General features: G+C 47.9%; 1 protein-coding gene across 5 annotated transcripts in view; it reads left to right on the top strand.

Annotated features, from left to right (window-relative positions):
• Window positions 1–23,581, top strand: part of GNB1 (G protein subunit beta 1) — a 95,572-nt gene that overhangs the window by 66,593 nt on the left and 5,398 nt on the right. For 4 of the 5 annotated variants that reach the window (XM_029217275.1, XM_029217277.1, XM_029217274.1 and 1 more), the window contains 6 exons: window positions 2,118–2,220; window positions 7,267–7,305; window positions 8,909–9,015; window positions 13,163–13,226; window positions 14,547–14,709; window positions 22,625–22,691. In XM_029217275.1, the coding sequence (XP_029073108.1) occupies window positions 2,164–2,220; window positions 7,267–7,305; window positions 8,909–9,015; window positions 13,163–13,226; window positions 14,547–14,709; window positions 22,625–22,691 (497 nt within the window). In that variant the 5' untranslated portion in view covers window positions 2,118–2,163. Of the gene's footprint in view, window positions 1–1,507; window positions 1,723–2,117; window positions 2,221–7,266; window positions 7,306–8,908; window positions 9,016–13,162; window positions 13,227–14,546; window positions 14,710–22,624; window positions 22,692–23,581 lie in introns of those variants that run through there. The other variant, XM_029217276.1, reaches the window with a different exon arrangement.

Consider the following 23,581-nt stretch of genomic DNA (forward strand, 5'->3'; position numbering starts at 1 on the left):
TGCGCTGCAACAGGCCACCAGGGTTGGTGGGGAGGATGCAGGGCCGTCCGTAAGCTCAGGAAACGCATGGGCACAGCTTTCTGTTTTGAAATTATTTCGGGTTCTTTTGGCGCTGTTAGTTATTATTTCATACATTAATATTTATCAGCTGCAGTCCTCAGAGTCTGCTACGTGAAAACGAGAGAGAGAATGAGCCCGGTTATCTCATAGGGTAACTCCAGCCATGCTCCCTTTGTCCAGGGAGGCGCCGGGGAGTCTGCGTGGGCGAAGCTTGCCCGGGCTGACAACACCCACTTGAAGTAAAGCCTCTAGGAACAGTGGTGTCACTGTCTTGCCTTCCCGGACGGCTGGAGGGGCAGGCCCTGCCTTTGTCCTCTGAGATGCCTCAGCTCCGTGTCACGGCCCCACCCCGTTAGGCCTTTCCTGGTAGTTCTGCAGACTTTCATTTAGGGTCAGCCCGAGGGGACTTGATGCCTCTAGAAGCCCAGCACTTCCCCTTCTGCTTCCTTCCCGGCCCGCCCCAGCAGCTAATGGCGTTTTGTGGCTGTGAATAGATGTGGGCTGGTGGGTGCAGGTGAGGGCAGGAACCAGGAACTTAACACATACTTTTTAAAGATGCTTTTTATTGGGAAAGGTATTTTTGTTTTCTCAATAAGTATTCTGTAATGTAGACCATGTAACAATTATTTTGAATGCTTTTGTACAGAAAAGGAAAGTTTATCTCGACTGGGAACTAACAACTACGTTTCTTGGGTCATCCAGATTATTTCCCCCAGATGTGTTTCCATTTTAAGAAAATAATTACTGTTAATTAAATATCTGGTGTATATTATAACAACCCTGTGACTTTCACACAAAATCTGTGATGGAAGAATTCTCCCCTCTGTTTGCATAGGAAATCGAGGCCCTTGCATAAGCTGTGTTTGCCTGTGGGAGCTAATTGTATTCTTAAGTGATTAAAAGATGTCGGTAATTGTGTCTTCAGCTTTGTGATAGGTTGGTCATAGTTAGGATTGACCTAACAGCTACGTTCTTGGTCAGAAATGCAACCCCCAATTACGACATTCCCTTGGGAAAATAAGTCTCTTGTTTAATAGGATAATTGTGTTTTGACCCTGATTTCAGGAATACTGTCTAATGAGCCTGGGGGTGGGGCAGGGTCAAGAGTGGGCAACAGGGCTGCTTGTACTGAGCCTACTTTGGCCTGTACCTATAAGGACTGCGGTGTTGTTTCTGATTCTCCTGGGATCCCAGAGCTCATTTTGGTGGGAGAGTAAGTTGTCCTGAATCAGAGGCCTGTTGGACACCAAACTGAGTCTTTTTAGAATTGCTGTGTGGGACTTCCCTGGTGGCGCAGTGGTTAAGAACCCACCTGCCAATGCAGGGGACACGGGTTCGAGCCCTGGTCCGGGAAGATCCCACATGCTGCGGAGCACCTAAGCCCGTGCGCCACAACTACTGAGCCTGCGCTCTAGAGCCCGTGTGCCGCAATTCCTGAAGCCCGCGTGCCTAGAGCCCATGCTCCATAACAAGAGAAGCCACTGCAACGAGAAGCCCGCGCACCGCAACGAAGAGTAGCCTGTGCTCGCTGCAACTAGAGAAAGCCCGCGTGTAGCAACGAAGACCCAACGCAGCCAAAAAAAAAACAATGAGAATCACTGTGTGAACATTCTGATGTCTTCTGGGCAGTCACAGGTTCAAGATCATTGACACGGCTTTGAGGTGCTGGGTTGCCAGGTTGCCGCTGTACTCTATTTCCTGAACTAGCTACCCCAGGGTTTTCATGTGAGAGCTATTTTGAACGTCAGTCTCAGTTTATAGTGAGACCCAAATCCTTCGTGAAACCTGCTTCTAAACAGATTTTTCTTTCTTCAGCCCACCACCACCTTCTGAATAGTCTATTAGACGTTGTCATTGAACAAAGCTTGTGTATAATAGTAATTATACTTTGTTCACCCAGCCCTTGTAGGCATTTTATACCTTCTTATGAATGCTAAAGAAAGGTACTCTGATTTGTAATGAAACCATAGCTCTCAAAATTTCAATTTCGTTCTCTCACCTGCTTCATTAAATTACTCAGTCATTGTTTATTAATTTTTTGTGCTTTTCTGTTTCAGATCTAAGATTCTTTGAGGTGGCTTTGAAGAGCACTAAGATTAGAAGATGAGTGAACTTGACCAGTTACGGCAGGAGGCCGAACAGCTTAAAAACCAGATTAGAGTACGTAGCTATGTGTGCTCCGTTTTGTTAATCATTTGGATTTCAGATGCGATGTTACCATTTTAAGGAGAGATGGGTTACAGAATACAGACTATTCATTGTTTTGGATTGAAATTGAATCTTAAGTGGTCCAGGATGTAGAAATTACAGATCCAGGGCTTCCCTGGTGGCGCAGTGGTTGAGAGTCCGCCTGCCGATGCAGGGGACACGGGTTCGTGCCCCGGTCCGGGAAGATCCCACATGCCGCGGAGCGGCTGGGCCCGTGAGCCATGGCCGCTGAGCCTGCGCGTCCAGAGCCTGTGCTCCGCAACGGGAGAGGCAACAACAGTGAGAGGCCCGCGTACCGCGAAAAAAAAAAAAAAAAAGAAAGAAAGAAAGAAAAGAAAAAGAAATTACAGATCCAGGTATTTGGCCTAGGACATTATTTTCAGGATTTTGTTTTCTTTCTTTCTTTTTTTAAACATCATTATTGGAGTATAATTGCCTTACCATGTTTTGTTAGTTTCTGCTAGGATTTTGTTTTCTAGCATATTTTCACTTCACTATACAGCAAATGTTTCCATAGAATTTATAGACATCTTTTTGTACCTTTTTTCTTGTCTTTGGGAATTAGCTTTGTGACATTCTTTTGGTCACTGTATAGAGTGTGGTATTCACTTCCCCCACTGTGACTGCTAAGTTGAGGGCAGGAAACTTGTTTAAAAATAAGAGTATTAACAGCAGTAATAAAAAGTATTTTAAGTGCAGGTGATTTGTTCTTAATTTTGAAAAAAGGGGTTTCCTAGGGATGGTTATGGCTGTTAGAGCACTAACATCTATCTTCAAATAGATGCTCTGTTCAAATAGAGCATCTCTTTGAAGATAAAAACAGCCAGTATCATTCAGCTGTCCTGTAGAAAGTAGGATAGTTGCAGAGTTCTCAAGCATTACCTCCCAATCTGTCACTGATGTTTATAATGGTGCACTGCAGAACCCATGAACTTTTAAAAGGGGATGCATACTAGGTCCAACTGTAAGGATGGAGCCTAATTATTTCCTTTTAAAAGACCAATTATATGTTCAGAAAGCCTAGTGGTAATTGGAAAGAAAGATCAGCATCATTTTAGCCGACTTTTTCTTGAAGTTGAGAAAAGATAATGGAATTATCTGAGATCTACCATCAAAGAGGAAACAGAAAATATCCTTTTACTGTACGAATTTAAAATCTTAACATTTAAAACATACGATACAGCTCAATAAAAATAAGGAAGAGTTAGTATTTTTAATGGTTTGCCCTGATCAGATTTGTTTAATACATCCAGCCACACTCCAGAATATAGAAATTAGAATTTTGTTTTTCTAGCAACAATAAGTTGTTGTTTATAAGTTGTTCATAAATAGTGGGTTCAGATCTATTCGTAGCAAATAAGAGTTCATATGGCATAGGTAAAAAAAAAAAAAAAATCCAAATTTGGTGGAAAAAAATAAAGGCTGAAAGTCAGTGTTGCGTCTCTTCTTCCCATTTTTTAGACCCATTTTCTGTAAAGCACACAAAACCCTCCTCTTAGGGGACAGAGCTGCTGTGTGAGCCACATGTGGAATTTAAAGCTGTAAAAAGAAACTGGTAGAATTAATTTTTAACAACTGTATCTAAATCAATATATCTAACAGATCACCATTTTGATATATAATTAATAAATACATTTACTTTTTACACTCTTTTTTGGTACTGAGTCTTGCCAATTCAGGGTCTCTTACATGAAATGGCCTCAGCGTGTACCCGTGGCATCTCCCGTGGCACCTGCTCCACGTGGACCATCCCCAGGAGAGTGGATGAGCTGCACAGCCATCTCCACACCCATCTGCACAGGCCTTGCCTCTGAGGCTGTGCTGGTTTCTTTGCACAGTATAGGGTCGACAAAGCTGTTTGAGTCCATTACATCAAATGGGAACAGAAGACTTTCTTTAACAAAGGAAAAAAACACCCTTTTCCCCCTGATTACCCAAGGAACACATGCTTATTAAAGAATGTAGGGCACAGCAAATCGAACAAGAGATGGTAGATGATTCTGAGAGGGGTCGCTTGCTTTATTAGATTGGTCTTTAAGCTGAAAGACCCCAGAGGGACCGTGTCGTCTTACTTTTGATCATGTTTGTGAGGAAACACGGGCTCTCAATGGGATGCCGATTGAAATATGGCATGTCTTAAACACATGGGCTACCAATGGATGAAGGGGAACTCCACGAAATGTACAGGCGCAAATTTTTTTTTCAAAGTGACTGTGCCGACCCTGCAAGTGAACAAGACGGGCCGAGTGACGCGTGTGGGTGCTTGTCTCCATTGACAGCAGAGCCGCGGTGGTCAGTGCGGCCCTAGTGGGATGGGCCTGGCCGCGTGCTGCCCTGTGCTGGACCGACATCCAGCCGGGATAAGGCCTGACTGACTGTGGGTCTGTGTGTGTTCCTCTGGGTGAGGGCCAGGAAGGCGACCTGCTGTCTTCAGTGACTTTTCTCAGCACAGACAGTACAGGAGCCTTGGCTAAATAATAAGCCATTGTGAACGTATCACCAGGCCGTTAAATTGGAATTTAATCTAAAAAATGTTGAAGATTTCTGTCTTTATTAAGCAGTTACAGAGATGGTTTCCATTAGAAGACTTCTTCCTACAGGGTTGGAGGTTGAAGATTGAATTGCTCTGAGGATGTTGTACTCATTTACACTGAGCACTTGTTGGCTAAAATGAAGACTGAATTTGAGTTCCCTGTGTTTAGTGTTTAAAATGTTTTTTCTCTCTGTTCTCTGTGGTGTCACTGCAGTCTGCTCTGGACATCACGAAACCCATTTCAATCTCTGGACACTAACCAGAATGAAGCCACTTAAGTCCCATGGTTTAGTTTTTCCATTTAAAAACTTCTTGTTAAGGACTTCCCTGGCAGTCCAGTGGTTAGGACTTGGCGCTTCCACTGCAGTGGCCCAGGTTCAATCCCTGGTCGGGGAACTAAGATCCTGCAAGCCACATGGCACAGCCAAAAAACAAATTAAAAATTCTTGTTATTCTTTTTTAAAATTGAAAGCTGTGTATAATATCAGTAAGAATGGTACTCAGGGCTTCCCTGGTGGTGCAGTGGTTAAGAATCCACCTGCCAATGCAGGGGACACGGGTTCAACCCCTGGTCTGGGAAGATGCCACATGCCGTGGAGCAACCAAGCCCATGCACTACAACTACTGAATCCACGTGCCACAACTACTGAGCCCTGTGCCGCAACTACTGAGCACGTGTGTCGCAACTGCTGAGCACGTGTTTCACAACTACTGAGCACGTGTGCCACAACTACTGAAGCCCGTGCACCTAGAGCCTGTGCTCCGCAACAAGAGAAGCCACCGCGATGAGAAGCCCGCGCACTGCAACAGAGTAGCCCCTGCTCACCGCAACTAGAGAAAGGCTGCGTGCAGCAACGAAGACCTAACATGGCCATAAATAAATAAATAAATAACAACAAATTTAAAAAATGGTACTCAGAAATAAATATTGAACTCTGTAAGTAACTGATAGAGTCCCTGATGGAAAACCTGCTGCTCTGGGTCTCCCCTCCTCTTGGTCTTGACCCCAAGTTTAGGTGCTGGCACAGAAATACCTGTTCATATAATTTTTGTGTTTTAATTAAATAAGCAGATTTAACTAAGCAGAACGGCTTCTGATAGGATAGTTTGAGTTGAATTTGGAATCTAGATATTTGGTCCCTCTATAATCACCATCTCGTTGAATATACTCCCTGTGCTGGGCTGGTGAGTATTAGCACCAGCTTCGTGAAGCGGTGAGACCGTTTGCCCTGGAGGGGTCCCCGGCCCCTCCCACACGAGTGCTCATATGTATGTCAGTGAGAGCAGGTGGTCAGATGACGACACAGTGGCAACGTTTCTGTTAGAAATTGTCATAATTTCCTTTGAAATTATTCCTACACAAAAAACCGTTTTAGGCCCCATCCCTACATTCAAATTTTGATCCTCTTAAAGCTGTTGTCTCATTTTCCCTCAGAATGTATGGCTTTCTATTTGTAAAAATATATACGCTGGGGCTTCTCTGGTGGTGCAGTGGATAAGAATCCGCCTGCCAATGCAGGGGACACAGGTTCGATCCCAGGTTCCGGAAGATCCCACATGTCGCGAGCAACTAAGCCCGTGCGCCACAACTACTGAAGCCCACGTGCCACAACTACTGAAGCCCGTGCGCCACAACTACTGAAGCCCGTGCGCCTAGAGCCCATGCTCCGCGACAAGAGAAGCCACCACAGTGAGAAGAAGCCCGCGCACTGCAACGAAGAGTAGCCCGCGTGCAGCCACGAAGACCCAACACAGCCAAAAAATATATATCTCTCTATATATATGTATATATATATACACGCTAATTTTGAGATTTCAAGATTTTTTTTCTAGTAACTTGAATCACTTAGGAACAATGAGAACATTTTAATTAGCTTGAGTAACATCCCTTTGTAGTTCTCACCTGCTTCACAAGGTCATTTTATAGATAAGAAAACAGGTAACAGGCTGCCAACAGCCAGAGTCTTCACCTGAATTTGGTGGTTTTGACCCCAGATCCTTCGCTCTTCTGTGTAGAGGTTAGCTTCAGGGATTGTTTGGCTTGGGAACAAGAGTCTTAGTTAACACACCCTAGAAGGAAAGTTCTCTGGGCCGGCCAGTCAGTGGTTTTTAGACGTTGTTTCTGTGGGCCCCACGGCTCCTGGGCAGGTAGAAGGAGCGAGACGCACGTGCAGGTCTGTGGGAAGGTGCCGGAGCCTCGCAGGCAGGAGAGGAGGCTCTGGGGGTGCGGGGGCGCTGCGCGTTAGACGGGGTGGTCTGCAGGCCAGGCACGCACTTGTGTGTTGCTGGTTCTCTGTTCAGTGTGCTCGGGACCGTGGGTGCGGGGCTGGGGTGGGGGCGCAGCGAAGGAAGGGGTCTGAGCTCCCCCACCCTGGTGGAGGCTCTCCGGGACTGCAGTGCCAGCACCTTGGAGTGACTGTATCTGAAACAGCACTAATCCCCTCTTTGTCATTGTCTTTCCCTAGGATGCTAGAAAAGCGTGTGCAGATGCAACTCTCTCCCAGGTAAGAGCGGTTTGTGCAGAGTCGCTGGTCTGGCCTGGAGGTTGGTGCTTGTGGCGCCTCCACTTGGGACCTCTAGAGGGAGCGCTCTGATTCTCTCCTGTGCACAGTGAGGGTGTGGGGCACTGCCCAAAGGATTCTCCTGCGCAGACCCTTACCACGCTAGGCGAGGCCGTGGTGCGTCGCAGATGACAAATAATGTCTCTCGAGCCTTCTTGCGGAGGTCGGAGTTGTAAAGGTTATTGCAGTCTCGATACAGCTATTTCAGAGTTCTTCTCCCTAGCAAAATCTGCTTCAGAACTTCGATTTCTAAAGTCCGGTTTGGCAGATTCTCAAAAAGTTAAACATTAGTCATGACCCGGCAGTTCCACTCCTAGATGCACGCCCAGAGGAGCTGACGCTCAAACAAGCCCGTGTACGCACGTGCTCACGTCGTCTCGGTTCCCAGCGGCCAGAGCAGGAAGCAGATATCCGCAGATGGAGGAGCGCAGGGACCAAGTGTGGCCTGTCCACGCGGTGGGACGTTACTCAGCCATAGAAGGGATGAATCTCGAGACATGGCGCTCAGTGAAAGAAGGTCACATGTTGTGTGATTCCATGCACATGAAATGTGCAGACAGGTCACCCTATAGGGACAGAAGATAGGTTCATGGTTGCCCGGGGCTGGGGAGGAGGCTGTAGTGAGCAGCCACTTAATGAACGTGGGGTTTCCTCTGGGGGCGATGAGAGTGTCTTAGGAGGCAGCTGCGTGGCTAGATAGGACATACTCTCAAATGGTGCATTTCAACTCATTGAAAAACAATATCTTTGTCCAAAGAATTGAACAGAAATGTGAAAGGAAAAATTATGTTCCTACTTCTGTTGAGTATGATTTTTTTACATTGTCTTAGCGCTTTAGGAGATGTTGTTTAATTGGGGTTAAACAATAAGTTAAAGAAAAATTAGACTGCATAGAATAACCTGCATTTGAATCTCAAATGCACTTTGGACTGTACGTGTTTTTAAAGCTCATTATTGTGATACACTTATATTCCATTTGTCAACCCAGAATCCTTAACGTCAGGGTTTGTATGTTGAAGTGAACAGCAGGTTTGCATGCACAGTTTTGTGCCCTAAGCTACAGAGTACAGAGGAGATTCCATCGTGGTCCAGCTCAGCGTACAGCCTGGTCGCTGGACAGCCTGTAGGGCTGGGGCCCTGTGTTCGATTGTGATGTAGACTGACGAGGCTCTAATTCAGAGGAAACCCGTGAGGGACTGACGGAGGCAGGAGGAGCTGGGCCGGGCGGCCAGCTAGGGAGACAGCAGAGACGGGAGGGGAGGCGGCTCTGGGCCAGCCCCAGGCCTGCTGCACACGGGGGCAGGGGACAGGGGTCCTGGAGAACAGGTAGAGTAGCGGACTTTCCAGAACCGGGAGAGGGAAGGTAGGTGCCCTGGGAAACGGGAGAAATCACGGAGCGAGGCCTGGCAGACTGGAAGGAGCAGGGCAGGCACAGCCGTGGCCAGGGCGCCGGGGCCAGTGAGCGGGCTGGGCGTGAAGGAGAGGAGACCTCGCGGGGAGAGCATGCGTCACGCAATGTTAATTTGCAGTAACTTTTATTTTTAAGATCACAAACAATGTCGACCCAGTGGGAAGAATCCAGATGCGTACCAGGAGAACGCTGAGGGGGCACTTGGCCAAAATCTACGCCATGCACTGGGGCACGGATTCCAGGTGTGTGGGGCGTGGGCAACACGGAGCGCTTGACACGTGCACGGAGGAGAAAACCTGAACTCATTGGCCGTGACTTGTAAAGAAAAAATTAGGCATTTGCGTCAGATGTGCGAGCAGGCCAAGACAGCAGCCCGGGTGCCCGAGCTCCATCTGTGTTCCCGCCTGCCTCGGCCGACCGCACACGGTCACCTCCTCACCACCCTCCCTTGGCCTTTGTCCTCCCAGCTCCGCGGCTCGGCGCCCGTGCCACCTTGGGGAGGTGACCTGTCCTCTTTGCCATGGCTCCTCCTCTTTCCAGCCTGTTCCTCGTGGCCTCTTGTCCACACCCTCTCCTGGTTTCGGTGCCCCGGCTCAGGGATCAGAAGCCACTTCCTGCGGTGTCCGTGTCCGGAGGGTTAGAACAGCGACTCGTGTCCCAAGGTTCCTGCATGAGTCTGAGCTGGTTGTTGCTGCTGTCACCGCCTCTCCCCGGCCTGTCTGCCCCACCTCCCTTTCTTCTAGCCTCTCATTCTTTCTGCCTTGAATTCTGCCCCGTGTTCGGACCTCTTTCTAGGTTCCCCATCTCCGTCGCCCTCCCGGTCCCTCCTCCCCTTGCCCTTAACCTGCAGCAGCATTGAAATGAAATCCATTCAGCTCTTTTCTGTTCCTCTTTTAGAGGCTGCTGGGAAGTCTTTCTCCACTTTTCCACCCAAGTAATTACATAAAATGCTGTGTGACTTTGTGACTGTAACATGTTCTTTCAAATAGCTAACATGGTATTTCAGATGCCTTTCTTAGAGGAGCATTTTTTTCATGTTTAATTATCAGAGAAGAATTGTTTGCTTGGTTGTTTTTTTCTTTGTTCATGAAATTGCCTGCTTTAGAGTGTCAACAGCTACAGAACAAAAAAGTCTATTTTTAGTTTTTTCTGTAGACTATCCCATATAATTCCAAATGCAAATGAGAGCTAACTTAGATCATTTCAATGACGGCAGTAATCAGAAAGAATAAAAATGGAAAAAGAAAGAAAAATGCCCTTACTAGTCAATCCACCTTAGAATTTATTGTCAAAAGTAGATGGTAACCAAACAGTATCTTACCTTTGGGTCTGTCCTCCCATCTGTGGGAACATCAGTGTTCTGATTAGACAGGACGTTGGATGGTTAGTGATGTGTCACTTGTGCCCTGAGAGGTGACCAAGAGCTGTGCTCAAGGAACTAAGGCAGGTGTGTGGCCAGAGCTGTGGTGATGTGGAGAGGGGCTCGGGAGAGGCCGGGGGCCGGCAGCACCAGATCTCACAGGCGTCCTGAGCACTGCTGCCAGGCCTTGCGTGCCCTCTGGTTCCAACACAAATTCTGCCTCGAGAGCCCTGTGGTCGAAGGAACGAACGCAAAGGCAGGAATAAGCAGCACCGCATTCCGGGTCGTGGTCACCCCTGAGAGAAGGGGTGATGTGGGAGACCCAGGAGACGCTGTTGGGTGTTGCATGGGTCTTGTTCTCTTTCTTGGACAGCGTTGTGGGTACGTGGGCATTTGTTTTAAAGCTGCTCTTCAAATGACATTTATTTTTATAATGCCCTTATATGAGATCTGTATTTTACAGTCATAAACAAGGAAAACAAAAAATGATACCAAAGAGGACCTTTGCTATCCAGACCCCTTCAGAGATTTTTTTTTGTTTTTTGTAGATAGCCGTGTTTTCTGGAGAGGTAAAATAGGTAAAATTTTGCCTCTTTAAAGTCCAAAGAAAGTTTATTTTTATTTTGGATGTACATTTTGTTTAAGGCATCTTCATAAACAAAGGGTATTGTACAGCCTTTTTTCATGATTCAGAACTAAAATTCGGGAATGCCAGTTATTTGATCATGTTGGTATAACTCAGGGAACCTCTCAAACTACTGCACTGATTAGCAGTTTTCTTTTAAAACTGTAGGAGACGCCCGCAGTGGGGTTTGTGTATATGCATGTGTCAGTGCACATTATGTATGCGTTTATAACATGTTTATCAATACGTTGTAACTTTTTTATACTTAAAGTCTACTTTTTATAACATTTGAGAGTCTCAGTCACATGAATTAATGCTAAACTCCCCGCCCCCTTTTTAAATTAATTAATTAATTTATTTTTGGCTGTGTCTTCGTTGCTGCGCGTGGGCTTTCTCTAGTTGCAGTGGCGGGGGCTGCTCTTCGTTGTGGTGCGTGGGCTTCTCATTGTGGTGGCTTCTCTTGTTGCAGAGCACGGGCTCTAGAGCACAGGCTCAGTAGTTGTGGTGCACGGGCTTAGTTGCTCCATGGCATGTGGGATCTTCCCGGACCAGGGCTTGAACCCGTGTCCCCTGCATTGGCAGACAGATTCTTAACCACTGTGCCACCAGGGAAGCCCTATCTCCCCTTTTTGAAGTCTGCTGAAGTGTTACAATTGAGAGTGAAACGCTGCTAACCCAGCGAGGCTTGAGACTCCTCCCTCCTCAGAGTAAATGAAGGGCCTGAGTGAGGCCTTTGGATCTGGACCTCTATCTACTTAACCCCTGTTTTCAGTGTCCTGGAGCCCTGGGCATCGTCCTGGCTCTTGCCTTGGTGTTCTGGGTGGGTGGCACCTCGGGGGAACTGAGAGCTCTAGGAGACAGAAGGAACCAGGTCCCAAGCGGTCATCCTACTGGGGATTAAGAGGTGTGTCTTTTCTCACCTTCTGGAGGATCAGGGGCTGCTTAATGTCTCTCTGACCCTGGGGCGCGTCAGCACATAGTAAGCTTTCCGACCAGGAGGCCTTTCTAGAGGTGACCCTCCCGGAGGACGAGCTTCTTTACGTCAGCTCTGATGTTCATCCAAAGCCTGTGCTTAGAGGAGCCTGGCGGAAATAGAGCCGCAGCGCGACCCTGGTTCCGATTACATGGGGTCTTTCAAGTGCCTAATATGTTTATAACTGCACCTTGATGCAGGGATTTACTTTAAGAAATTGCATCCAAAGAATAATAGGATTGGAGCCTGCATGTAGTTCAGTTCCTGGATAAGTTTTTCATGCAGTGCTGAACACGTATTTATTCCCTGCCAGACTCATTGCTGGCTCCCTGAGAAGGGTATGCATCAGAGCGTAGAGTTGGATGAAAAGGACCCGTTGTCAGAGGGATTCGAGTGATTTTACCTCCAGGTTTTGACCAGTTCAGGAAGCCAAGTATATTGCGGCTGAAATGGTTGAGACCTCTGTTTTGATAAAATCTCTAAAACTGAAAATCCTTCTCCTTATTTACCATGCTGACACGTATCTCTGCGTGGGATTATGGAGAGAGCCTTCTTGCCGTTCCTTGAAAACAGCACAGTCTGTACAACAGAGTTCCTTAGGATATCTTATGAGTAGCGGTGGTTCCCTGAATTTACTCTCACTTGAAATTCCTTTGCCCATTAGTCATGTTTTCCTTTTGCAGTTTCCTGTCTTCTTTCTGCAAATACAGACAGAGCACCTTTTCAAGACACAGATCCCAAACGGCACGGTTGACCAGAGCAAGAAAATTGTTACGAAAAATATTCCTGATAGTTAACAAGTGTCTTCTGTGGGGCCAGGCACAGCTGTGCTTTAGATTGTCATCTCTTTGCAAAGCAGGTGGAAAGGGGGTGCCTCCTTAATGTTTGTAAGGGCCTTGCAGTCCCATTTTGGCTCAGTCTGGGAAATTTTCATGGGGTATCTTTGGTGAGAAATGTCTCATAAATTTTGAATATCTAAAAACTTATTAGTCCTTTATATTTAGGCTTTCTACGTGTCAGAATGGAACAGAAAATTATATACTAAATATTTTCTACCACCTTTGACCCATGAAAGAAAGATCTGTAGGTCTCAAATCTGATTTATGGTGAACAGAAAACAAACAGAAGCAGTTCTAGGCAACCAGCTTGTCTCATCTGACCAGCCAAGGGACTGTGGCCAGGTCGAAGACAAGCACGATTGAACCTGAGCTGTTATCGCTGGCAGTATTTTCTTTTCATGCTTTCAAAGTTGGTCTGACAATTAGAACATTTTTGGTGGGGGGGGGGTGCTTATAAATAAGTGCACTTTGCCAGCGAATAGGATGTTGAAGCGCATTAGTCATCACTAAAGTTTAGTCTTCATTCGTTGTCTTTGGGTGACTTCCCTTGTTGGTGTGATACTGATGGTATGCTTTTTTCTTTTTCCTCCAGGCTTCTAGTTAGCGCCTCACAGGATGGTAAGCTTATCATCTGGGATAGCTACACCACGAACAAGGTAGGTAGTGCAAACCCTTCCCTGAAAAGCGGCCCGGGAAAGGCGGGTGTTTAAACTCTGGGTTCACTTACGTAAAATGTATAACAGGAGAGGGTCGGGGAGCACAGTGAGTTCGTTTTTGTGTAAAGTCATATGGGTCAGGTAGAAGCCCAGTCACGTGGCTGGCACGTGTCACTGGTGCTGCTGGGCCAGCATGGTGTTGCTGTGATGTGTCGTCTCTTTACAGAGCAGGTTGGGGGAGCCTCCTTCAAGTTTCTAGGCAACTGGAGTCCAATTTTAGCTCAGTCTGGGAAATCTCATGCTTTATTTAAAAATACAGAAATACAGCTTTCCGTTTAGTCAACTAGTTTTTACAAGAAATAATCTGAAAGAGTTTATACTTTGAAGTATAAATTAAATTATTTTAAAATTTCAATCCAGGGTTGTATCATATTGAATGAAAAAAGTACTATCGTTGGTCTAAACGTGTGTAACAGACAAAATTCAGTTTTATTGTACTGGAGGATACCACACGTGTATAACAGAATCCAGTACTTATAACAAATCTATCTCAAACACAGGGAGGTGTGTGGTAGGATTAATTACAGTAATTTCTAGTTTGATTACTTCACTAAAAATGCTTTATTCTTGGAGTGAATTTTATAGCCATTTTGACAAGCCAGTGAAATGTTTTCCTTTTAATATATAATTGTGATTCAGAGGCTATGTTGCTATTACTTAAGTGTCTACCTCACTGTAAGTTATGACTTTATTAAAACTCTACATTTGGGAATTCCCTGGTAGTCCAGTGGTTAGGACTCAGTGCTTTCACTGCTGAGGGCCTGGGTTCGCTCCCTGGTTGGAAAACTAAGATCCCACAAGCTACGTGGTGTGGCCTAAATAAATAAATAAAACTGCATAGGGGCTTCCCTGGTGGCGCAGTGGTTGAGAGTCCGCCTGCCGATGCAGGGGACGTGGGTTCGTGCCCCGGTCCGGGAAGCTCCCACGTGCCGTGGAGCGGCTGGGCCCGTGAGCCATGGCCACTGAGCCTGCACGTCCGGAGCCTGTGGCCCGCAACGGGAGAGGCCGCAACAGTGAGAGACCCGCGTACCGCAAAAAAAAAAAACCAACAAACCTACATTAAATTGGTGTGCAGCACTGGATTTCTAATTAAATTATTATTTTATCTGACTGCCCACACATATAAAATATTTTCAAAATAATTTTGGCCACTGTTTTGCTGTGCAGTGCAAGTTGAAGACTAGAAGCAGGATCATAAATGTCAGTAGTTAATGTTTTTGACCTTGAGCGTGCTTGCATCATGTGTGTCTTGTCATTTAGGTTCATGCCATCCCTCTGCGTTCCTCGTGGGTCATGACATGTGCATATGCCCCTTCCGGCAACTATGTGGCCTGCGGTGGCCTGGATAACATTTGCTCCATTTACAATCTGAAAACTCGTGAAGGGAATGTACGTGTGAGCCGTGAACTGGCTGGACATACAGGTACATGTTCTCATCAGTAACCTCAGAGTTTATACGCTGTGCGCCTTGCATGAGTCCCATGCTATGGACACTCACCCCTTCTCAACAATTATTTAATGAGATTGGCTACATCAATGGCCAGATATACTCTTAAAATGAAATCAGACACAGGCCTTGATGTTCCTTTATCAGTAAGAAGCCTTTGGATATAAGTCGCCGTAGTGGCTGTTGTCAAGGATCTTGGGAGCGTAGGTCGCTCCGCAGCAGCTGGATGCAGTTCGAGGCGTTACCTCCTTCTGAACCTCCTTCCATCCTGAGTGCCTTTCCAGAAGGGTTCCTAATCTAGACATGCGCGAGCGTGCACGTGTCTCCCTGTGCGCACACACACGTACTTATCCACATATCGAGACACCCTTACTGATCTCTTAGCATCCTTCATAATGACTGGCATTCTTGTTGCACAGGAAGCAGAACAGAGTCCTTCAGGCTCAGTGCTTTTGAACGTAGCCAGCCCTAAGCGTTGGGGGTGGTGTGTTATTTTGGCTCCTGTTTGCTTTGGGGTTGCTTCCTTCTTAACTTTCTATCTTCTTAAAGTAGAAACTTAGATCTTCCTACTTTTTCAAATATAAATTACCCTCTAAGCGTGGCTTTAACTGTATTATCATTCAGTGGGAAATATTTTTAATACCCTTTTGATAACTTGTTATTGGTTTCTAATCAAATGCCATTATGTTCAGACAAGATGTTCTGTACCAGTTCAGTTTTTCACGTTTATGGAGACTTGCTTCCGGTGGAGCGGGTGGTCTGAGGATGACACGCCGCGCGCGCCTGGGAGTCCAGGCTGTGGGTCAGGTTCTCAGCGTGTTCGTCAAAGCAGGACTTTGACACTGTTCACAGCTGTTGGTAGAAGGCATGTTCATGACTGTCGTACGTTCCTGATGAAGTGACCCTCTTTCTCAGAACCTTCTGTGTTGGAAAGTCGGCTTTATCTGATGTTAACGTAGCTGCTCCAGCCTTCTTAGTCCGACTGTTTGCATGGTGTATTTTTTCCCATCCACTTAACTGTATTTATAAACAGAGTCCCTTAGAGACAGCACACACTTGGTTCTTTCTTTTTATCCACTCTAAGTGTCTCTGCCTTTCGAATAGTATGGGGTTCATTTCTGTTGCATGCAGTGTGGGTGCAGTGGGATTTGGCTCTCTCGCTTTATGGTGTGCTCTCCTTTGCTGCCTTCTTTTGGGTTACTTGATGTTTTAGAATTCTATTTTGGTTTTATCTGTTGGCTTTTCTGGTTACCTCCAAAAAAGGGTTATGTAGGGATTGCAGTGTACATTCAGAATTTTTCACGGTGCACTCAGAGTTATAGTGTATCCATTTAAATGAAATGCGAGAATCTTGTGGCCATAAATGCCCATTTTCTGCCCTTCCTCATTCTTCATGAAGTTTTTGTAGGTGTTGCATCTCCATGTGTTCTAAGCCCCACAACATATTGTTCTATTTTTTTCCTTTAAATGTTCTTAGCCACTTGAAGAAGTTTGAATCGTCTTTTACGTTCACTCAAATCTTTACCATCACGTCCTGAAGACGTGAGCTTTTTTCGGGTTCCCTTCAGCCTGATGAACTTGCTTTACCGTTTCTTACTGTGAGTGCAGGTCTCCTAGCAGTGAATTCTGTCTGTTTTCATTTATCTGAAAATGTCGATTATCCTGCATTCTTGAAGAAGTTTTTGCTGGATATATTTAATTCTGGGTTGGTATTATTTTCTTTCAGCACTTTTAAGATTTTTCTTCGTTTTTTTAACAGTTGGTGATGTGCCTTGGGGTGACTTTCTTTGTTTATTGTGCTTTAGCACCTTGAATTTGTAAAGTTTTGTCTTTCACTAAATTTGGGAAATATTAGAAATCCATTTTCTGTTCTTTGTTCTCTGTCTTTTTGTACTCCAGTGGGTGCATGTTCGCATCGTCTCTTAGGTTCCTATGGTTCTATTCTTGTTTATTCCGTCTCCTGCTTCCCCAGAGCTGTCATCCAGTACACGTGACTTCTGTCACCTCCAGTGTGTTGTTAATTAAGACTACCCAGCAAGCCGTATATGCCAGATGTTCTGTTTTTCAGTTCTAGAATTCGTTTGCTTTTTTAAAAAAATAGTTCTTATTTTTCTGCTGACGTTTCCTGTTCATTTATGATGAGCATATTTAGGATCCTTGGGCATAGTTCCAAGAGCTGGCTTTAAAATTCTTACCTGCCAGTTCTAGCAACTAATCCCTTGAGGTTTGGTCTTGGTGGCTCTTTTCTCTGGAATATGGGCGACATTTTCCTGCTTCTTGGTACATCTAGTGATTTTGACTTGTGTCCTGGGCTTTGTGCAGACTCTGTTCCCCTGAAGCCCTGCCATTTCGTTCCGTTGGGAGCAGCCACACAGCCGTGTGGGAGCAGCTGTCTTGCCTGTGTGGTTTGGACAGATGTTGGGGCAGTAGGTGTGTGATTTTTAGGGCCTTCTGTGGCTTTCTCCTTTCCAGGTTTCCTTCTTGCACTTTCCAGTTGTGGTTGACCAGAACCCTATTTACTGGCTGTTCAAGAAGGTTGGGCCATAGATCTGCATCTGAGATGTGGCTGCAAGAGGGGGCCTGCCCTCAGGCACAGGACAAGCAAGCTTGTTGAAAAACAAGCTCACCCAGTGCCTTTCTCTTCTCCCAAGTGCAGGCTCCCCTCCGGTTTGTCTGCTTCTGCTTCCAGTGCTTTCAGGTTTTTGTTTTTATATTTGTCCAGAGCTCATGGTGGTTTCTGTGGGAAGGTTGCTCCTGGGGCTGGGAACCCCCCTTCTCGGAACCCAGCCTAGGCTGCCTGCCCCATCCTTGTAAACTGGGGGTTCTGTCCATTGAGCACCCTTCCTAAAGCACTTTGCTTATAGCGTTGATGAACTCACAGCACATTGAAAAACACATTCTTACTGTTTATCGATCCCTTATTATCAGATTCAGTGTATGGACTTCCATTTTTAATTAAATCTTTTTAACACTTTATTTGCTGAAACAAAAAAATAAATCTAGTATTAGAATGTTTTCGAAATTTTGTTTCCTTCATGTATCATGAAATTTTACTTCTTTGGGAGTAGAGTGGTAGTGTTTTTTTAAACATCTGGCCTCTTAAGAGTATTCGTGACTTTCTTCAGACATGATACATAATTCAGCTTCAAATCAATAAAGGTTAAAACTTGGTAAATTCAAATAGCCTCACTTTAGTCGGGGGGTAAAAGTGTGAATGGTTAGTGGGTTCAAGATCTGAGGATGTGCGGTCTGCATCTTGTCTCAGTCCTTCTAAGCCTCCGTCTGATGACATTAGTGCTCATCACTCAGGCATCTCTCTCTGGCCTGAGCCTTAAGTTGAGAGCTCTCTGTTAAGCTGTGGTTGGGACATTTTGTCGTAGAGTCTTAGAAACTCAGTTGCGCAGAAAACCCACCTTGGTGCTCTTCTCAGCGGTCTCCCTGAGCCCTCAGATGGTGTCTGATGGAGTGAGGGCGGGAGTCGAGCCTCTGCGCTCAGTTTCAGGAGAGAGGCTCTTGGTGGTCAGTTTTGTGTTGCTGTTGTTTCCAGAAAATACAAGGGCCCATATGGAACAAACAGAAGCTTCCTTCTCTAGAGTTGGCCACCCAGGCTTTGGAAACGCTAGCAATACTTGAGAGAGCAAACATCAGATGGCGTTCTATCTTCTGGTGTTTTGCCTTTTAAGTTTCTATCTTAAGGAGTAAAGGATGCCCTCTGGAAATGGTTAATGGAATGAATTCACCACGATTGAGACGGAACATTTATCATTATTGCTCTTACTATGAATATATTACGTATAGAATAAAACTTGCTGAGTGCTCTCTTGGTGAAAATAATAATACAAAGGCATTAGGTAGTATATTTGAGAAATTAGTAATACCCTAAAAGCTCATTCTCCTTTCCTAAACCTCCCATCGCAGTGCAGACACATTTACCCTTTCTGAGATCACCATGGTCAAGAATTTAGCCAGAGGTTTCCTGGGGGTGACATGACTGCCTTGTACTCTTGCCAGAAGCCCTTGCGGTGGCTAAAATTTCGTCTTCCAGGGATGATTTGTCCATGCTGCCCGGGGCTTGAATGCACGTGAAAGCACAGTGGACGGGCCCCCTGGCCTGTTAGTTGCTTCTTTCCTGACAGGCGCCAGCAGGCCCCGCTCTGGGAGGAGAGGCGTGCCCCACAGTTCTGCTTCGGGCCACACTGAGCTGCTCTGCGGCGCCCTGTTCTTTGGCGGTTAGTTAACGTGGCAGCAGTTTTAGGCTTTCTGTGGTCGCAGTCTGGGAAACTCAGATCCCACCGCGCACTTCCTGACCTCACGGACTGCGCCGCCGGCTCAGCTACCCTCTGGGCTTCCCTCCAGCCGGCTCAGCCCCCCAGCAGCAAGAGCCCCCTCTCCCAGGCTGGCCACGGGTCCTGGCTGTGCCTGCATTCAGCCTGAGAGGATGCGTGAACCTCCGGGTGGACGGATGCACCCGGCCTGCTGCTGGGTGCTTGTCCTTTGGCATCAGCAGTTTCTGGGTTTGTCTCTTTGGGGTGGCGTTTCCTCACTCGCAGGCCTTCATGTTACTTCGTTGTCTCTCTTTTGTTTTCACGGAGCTGCTCAGAGAACGCACCCTCTGCTCCCGGTCTCCGCTCCCCTGTGCACCTCCGAGCGGGTCGGCGGCTTTCCCTCCCCGCCCAGCCAGCTGCCCCCGCCTCTGCCAGGTGCTGGCTGGGCTAAGACTGCCGGCGTGATTCACCATAGAAAGCTGGGAAAGTAACATTTCTTCTTCTGTGTTTTTAACTTCTAATCCCATCCAGAACTGCAGCGTTGTCCTGCAGAGTTGGAGAGGGTTCCGTTGTAAGGTGCGCCGATTTGTCCCTGTCGTCGGTCATTGCAGCAGTTCCCGGCTTGTCACTAGTGCGCGTGTTGTGGCTGTTAAATACCGTTCTTGCAGAGGAGTGACTTCTCAGGCCGTAACCATGTTCTTGGGATGAGTTCCCTTGGCTGCGCTGTTTGGTTCGGGGCAGCACTCGCGGCGGCTCACGTGTCTGTGCACGTTGGTCTTTGGTTTTGCCGTCTGGCTCAGCTGCCCCCTGGATGAGGAGGTAAGCTTGTCTGCCTCTCCGGCCCAGGTTCCCATCAGCGACACCCTGTCATGAGACCGTCCCCCTTCCCTCCCACGGGTCCTTGACCTGAGCGCCTGCCCTGCCTCACTTCAAGCCTCCTCCCCTCTGGACTGCTGCCAGCTCGTCCCCGCGCCAGGCTGTCCCCAGCGCACCTGTGTCCCGCTGCCACTTGTCTCCGTGAGGCCTGGCACCTCCACACTTGGTGCCCACTTTCGTCAGGGCCTGTTTTCCCTGCCCCTCTGGAGGCCTCGTAAGGCAGCAGCGCCACTGGGCCAGCCACCCTTCTGCTGAGGACGCTCACACGGCCCCTTCAGGGAATTGGCTCGCTCTTATATAAGCAAAGACAGTAACTGCCCCCGTTCATTGAGAACTTAAATGTGCAGACAGCTCTGTTCCTCCCGATAATTCTCCAGAATGATCCCAGTTCCTCTGGGAAGCCTGGGGCTCGTGAGCCAGCGCACGGGAACATGCACTGCAGGTTAGCAGCTGCGCTGAGAATCGGGCCTACTCTGAAGCCACTGCCCACCTCCCAGCCAGAACGGCCCCACAGGCTTCCCCGGAGCCCGGGTGCCCCTTGATGGTCCCCATGCACACGGGGCGTCACTGGCCTCCTGGGACGCTGGGCTTGTGGGGTCGGCTGCCGAGCCAGTCGGCTGCCGAGCCCGCCGGCTGGACGGTCTGGTGTTCGTGGTTGGTGAGCTCCCGTCTCAGGGCTGTTGAGTCTTGATGCTCAGTACTTGTTTGTTAACCTAATTTAAAAGCTGGTTCCGGGACTTCCCTGGTGGTCCAGTGGTTAAGACTCCGTGCTCCCAGTGCAGGGGGCCTGGGTTTGACCCCCGGTCAGGGAACTAGATCCTGCGTGCCGCAACTAAGACTCGGCACAGCCACATAAATAAAAATAAAAAGAAAAGCTGGTTCCCACCTTTTCTTTCTGGGAGGAAAGAAGATTTTTGTAAAAAATATAATATCCACCTGGTTATTGTTTTTTTCCCTCGATGTACAAAATACAGAGACCAAAAAAGTGAGTTATGAGCCAGCAGCTCTGACTTTGTCTAATGAAAAGTAGTATTTGGATAGGGTTGACCCTTGAACAACACAGGTTTGAACTGTACTGGTGCACTTACACCTGAGGTTTTTCTCCAAATACAGCACACAGGAGCCCGGGTGGGCAGCGTCCCCAAGGAGACTGAGGAACCGCTGTCATGAGGGCCGACTCCAAGTTCTGTGCAGATTTTCAGCCTCAAGGAGGCTGGCACCCCTGGCCCCCATGTTGTTCGGGGTCAACTGTGTATATTTTGAAAGCTCAAACTACAGGAGGTTAGAAAACGAACACCAAAGCCACCCCAGTGCTCTCCACACGCAGTCTCTTAGGTCCCTGAGATGCCCTCGCCCCAGGACCAGGCCGGGCTCCGTGTGTGCTGCCCCGCCCCTCCTCTTCACCTGCATGTGTCTTGGAGTCTTCACAGCGTTTGTGGTCCCCAGGGACCATGTGTGGTTTTGTAGATTTGGTCATTTCCCACAGCCTGCCTGGCCCCTGAGGGTCAGCCAGCTGACGTGTGCTGACCATCCGAGGCCCTGAAGAGGCCAGAGCAGGTTGCTAGTGCTCGAGAGCCGAGGCTGTAGCCGGCAGCCTCTGGTCCTTGGGGCGGGAAGCTCGTGGACTCCCTGGGGCTGGACCACCGCCTGCACAAGGTGGGACAGAGGTCATCTTTGAGGTCGTGTTTCTTTGTGCTGTTGACCTAGGAGTGCCCCTGTATGGCCCTGTGTGAGACCAGGCGGTGCTGCCGTCTCCACGACGCTCCTCCCTGTCTGCTGGGATCCCAAGTCAGACAGGCTAGGGCTGTGATGGCGGGTGTGAGGGTCCCAGGGCTGGTTCCCAGAAGGCTGGCTTGAGCGAGGGTGAGAGTGTGCCAGGAAGTAAGTGCTGTTCTCGGAGCGGAACTTAGGCTGAGACTCAGCGGGAAGAGAGCCCGTGTGGTCCCTGGTGTCCTGTGGACGTGACGTGGCCTCCAGGGAGCACTTGACCATAGGTCCTTGTCTAGGCACGTAGTTGCTGTTTTGAAATTGTTCTCTCTCTCTGTTTTTTCTATGGGAGACAGTACAGTAACATGTTAGATAAGTGCTTTATTTTCCCAATATTCTTACACTTCCCACATCAGCAGCCTTCAGTGGGCCTCCTCTCTGTATTTTGTCTTCGATCTTACTGATTCACACAGCGTCACAAGTGGCTCTGGTGTGGCCTGGGAAGACCTGGCAGGCATGCTTCTCCCTGGCAAGAGCCCAGCCTGCTGGGGGCAGGGGCTGCTCTGCCACCATCCCCTGGGCCTTCTGGGGGCAGGTGTGCTTACCTTGCACGTGCAGTTCTCAGGGCCACCTACACTAAGACAGAAGCAGCGCTTGTCCCGTAGAAAACAAACCCACCCCCACGCCCATCCTCATCTCTGGCTCTGCTCCTCCCGACGTGTCCAAAAGGGCAGGGGCGGACAGGTGCGCTTGCCTCCCGAGCCTCTTGGGGCGCCGTGCTCACCCAGAGTCCAGTCCTCTGGGCCTGGGGCTGCACTGGCCTGTCCGGGCTCTGACTCTTGCCCGGCAGTGCGTGTTGTCTGTGCTGCTTTCTTCCTCTTTGCAGCACACACGGCAGGGGCCAGGGGGTGGTGGACGAGGTATTTGTCTCCCTTGCTGTGGACCTTCCCGCCATAGTTGTTCTGCCAACGTGTTCTTCCATTTATAAGATCATAGAGTCGGGGGCTCGAACTCTGGGGCCATCGTGTGGCTCTGTTTTCCAGGTTACCTGTCCTGCTGCCGTTTTCTGGATGACAATCAGATTGTTACCAGCTCTGGAGACACCACCTGGTGAGTACTTGCGCGCCAGACCTGTCCTCCTGCTGCTTGCTTTGGCCCGTAGCTCAAGACGCAGGGGAGTTCTCGGTTAGGCCGTTTTAACTGGAAATGGCCAGGCGGCTTCAGACACACGTGGCAGTGAGTGGTGGGTGGGTTCGTGGTGCGCTGTGCAGATCTGAAGGCTCAGAGTTGGATTTTGAACAGCAAAGAACTGATTTTGAAACTACAGTTTTGCATGAAATGCCCGCTTTTCTTTCCCCCCCCTGCGGATTTTACCTTTCCAGGCTGTCTGTAGTAGCACTTGGGGGAGTGGGTGTGCTTTAGTCCCTCGCTAAGGTGAGCACCGCCTCATTGTGGACTCCGAGCACAGCTTTAAAAAACTTGTCACTTGTCACAATTTCACGTGAATTATATCAAACTAATTAATTTTTAGAGTTTCACCTTACTTTTGGATAGACCAGCGTAAACCTCTGTAATGTTTTCACGCGAAGCACCAAAGCACATCCTTTTAAATCTTTAGATAGTTGAATCATTTGAGGCTTAAACTCTCCTCGTGGGTTATTCTGGTCCTTTGAGGCACGTGGTAGTCAGGAGCCAGCGGGCCCCAGCTGGGTCCTGTTTCATGAGGTGTCCTTTATGTATGTCCAGAGGTTCACCAAAGATTTATGATCTATCTGGACTGTCAGTTGGGGAAGAATTTCTGTATTAGAAGATAGTTTTGAAAGCTTTTTCATTCATGAGGGATGTTCTTCAGACCCTGGGAATGTCTTGCTTCCTTCTGTCATCCCTCAGGCCCTACAAGGGGCCCTGCACGCTTGGATTTGGGTGGTTGGGCTGAGCCAGGTTTTCTGCGAGGCTTACGGGAAATGAGCAGCTTCCGGTGGCGTTGCTTCTGTGGGTGA

This window comes from Monodon monoceros, unplaced genomic scaffold (assembly GCF_005190385.1).
Source record: "Monodon monoceros isolate NGI ecotype Baffin Bay Population unplaced genomic scaffold, NGI_Narwhal_1 Super_Scaffold_12, whole genome shotgun sequence".
In the NCBI taxonomy this organism is placed as follows: Eukaryota; Metazoa; Chordata; class Mammalia; order Artiodactyla; family Monodontidae; genus Monodon; species Monodon monoceros.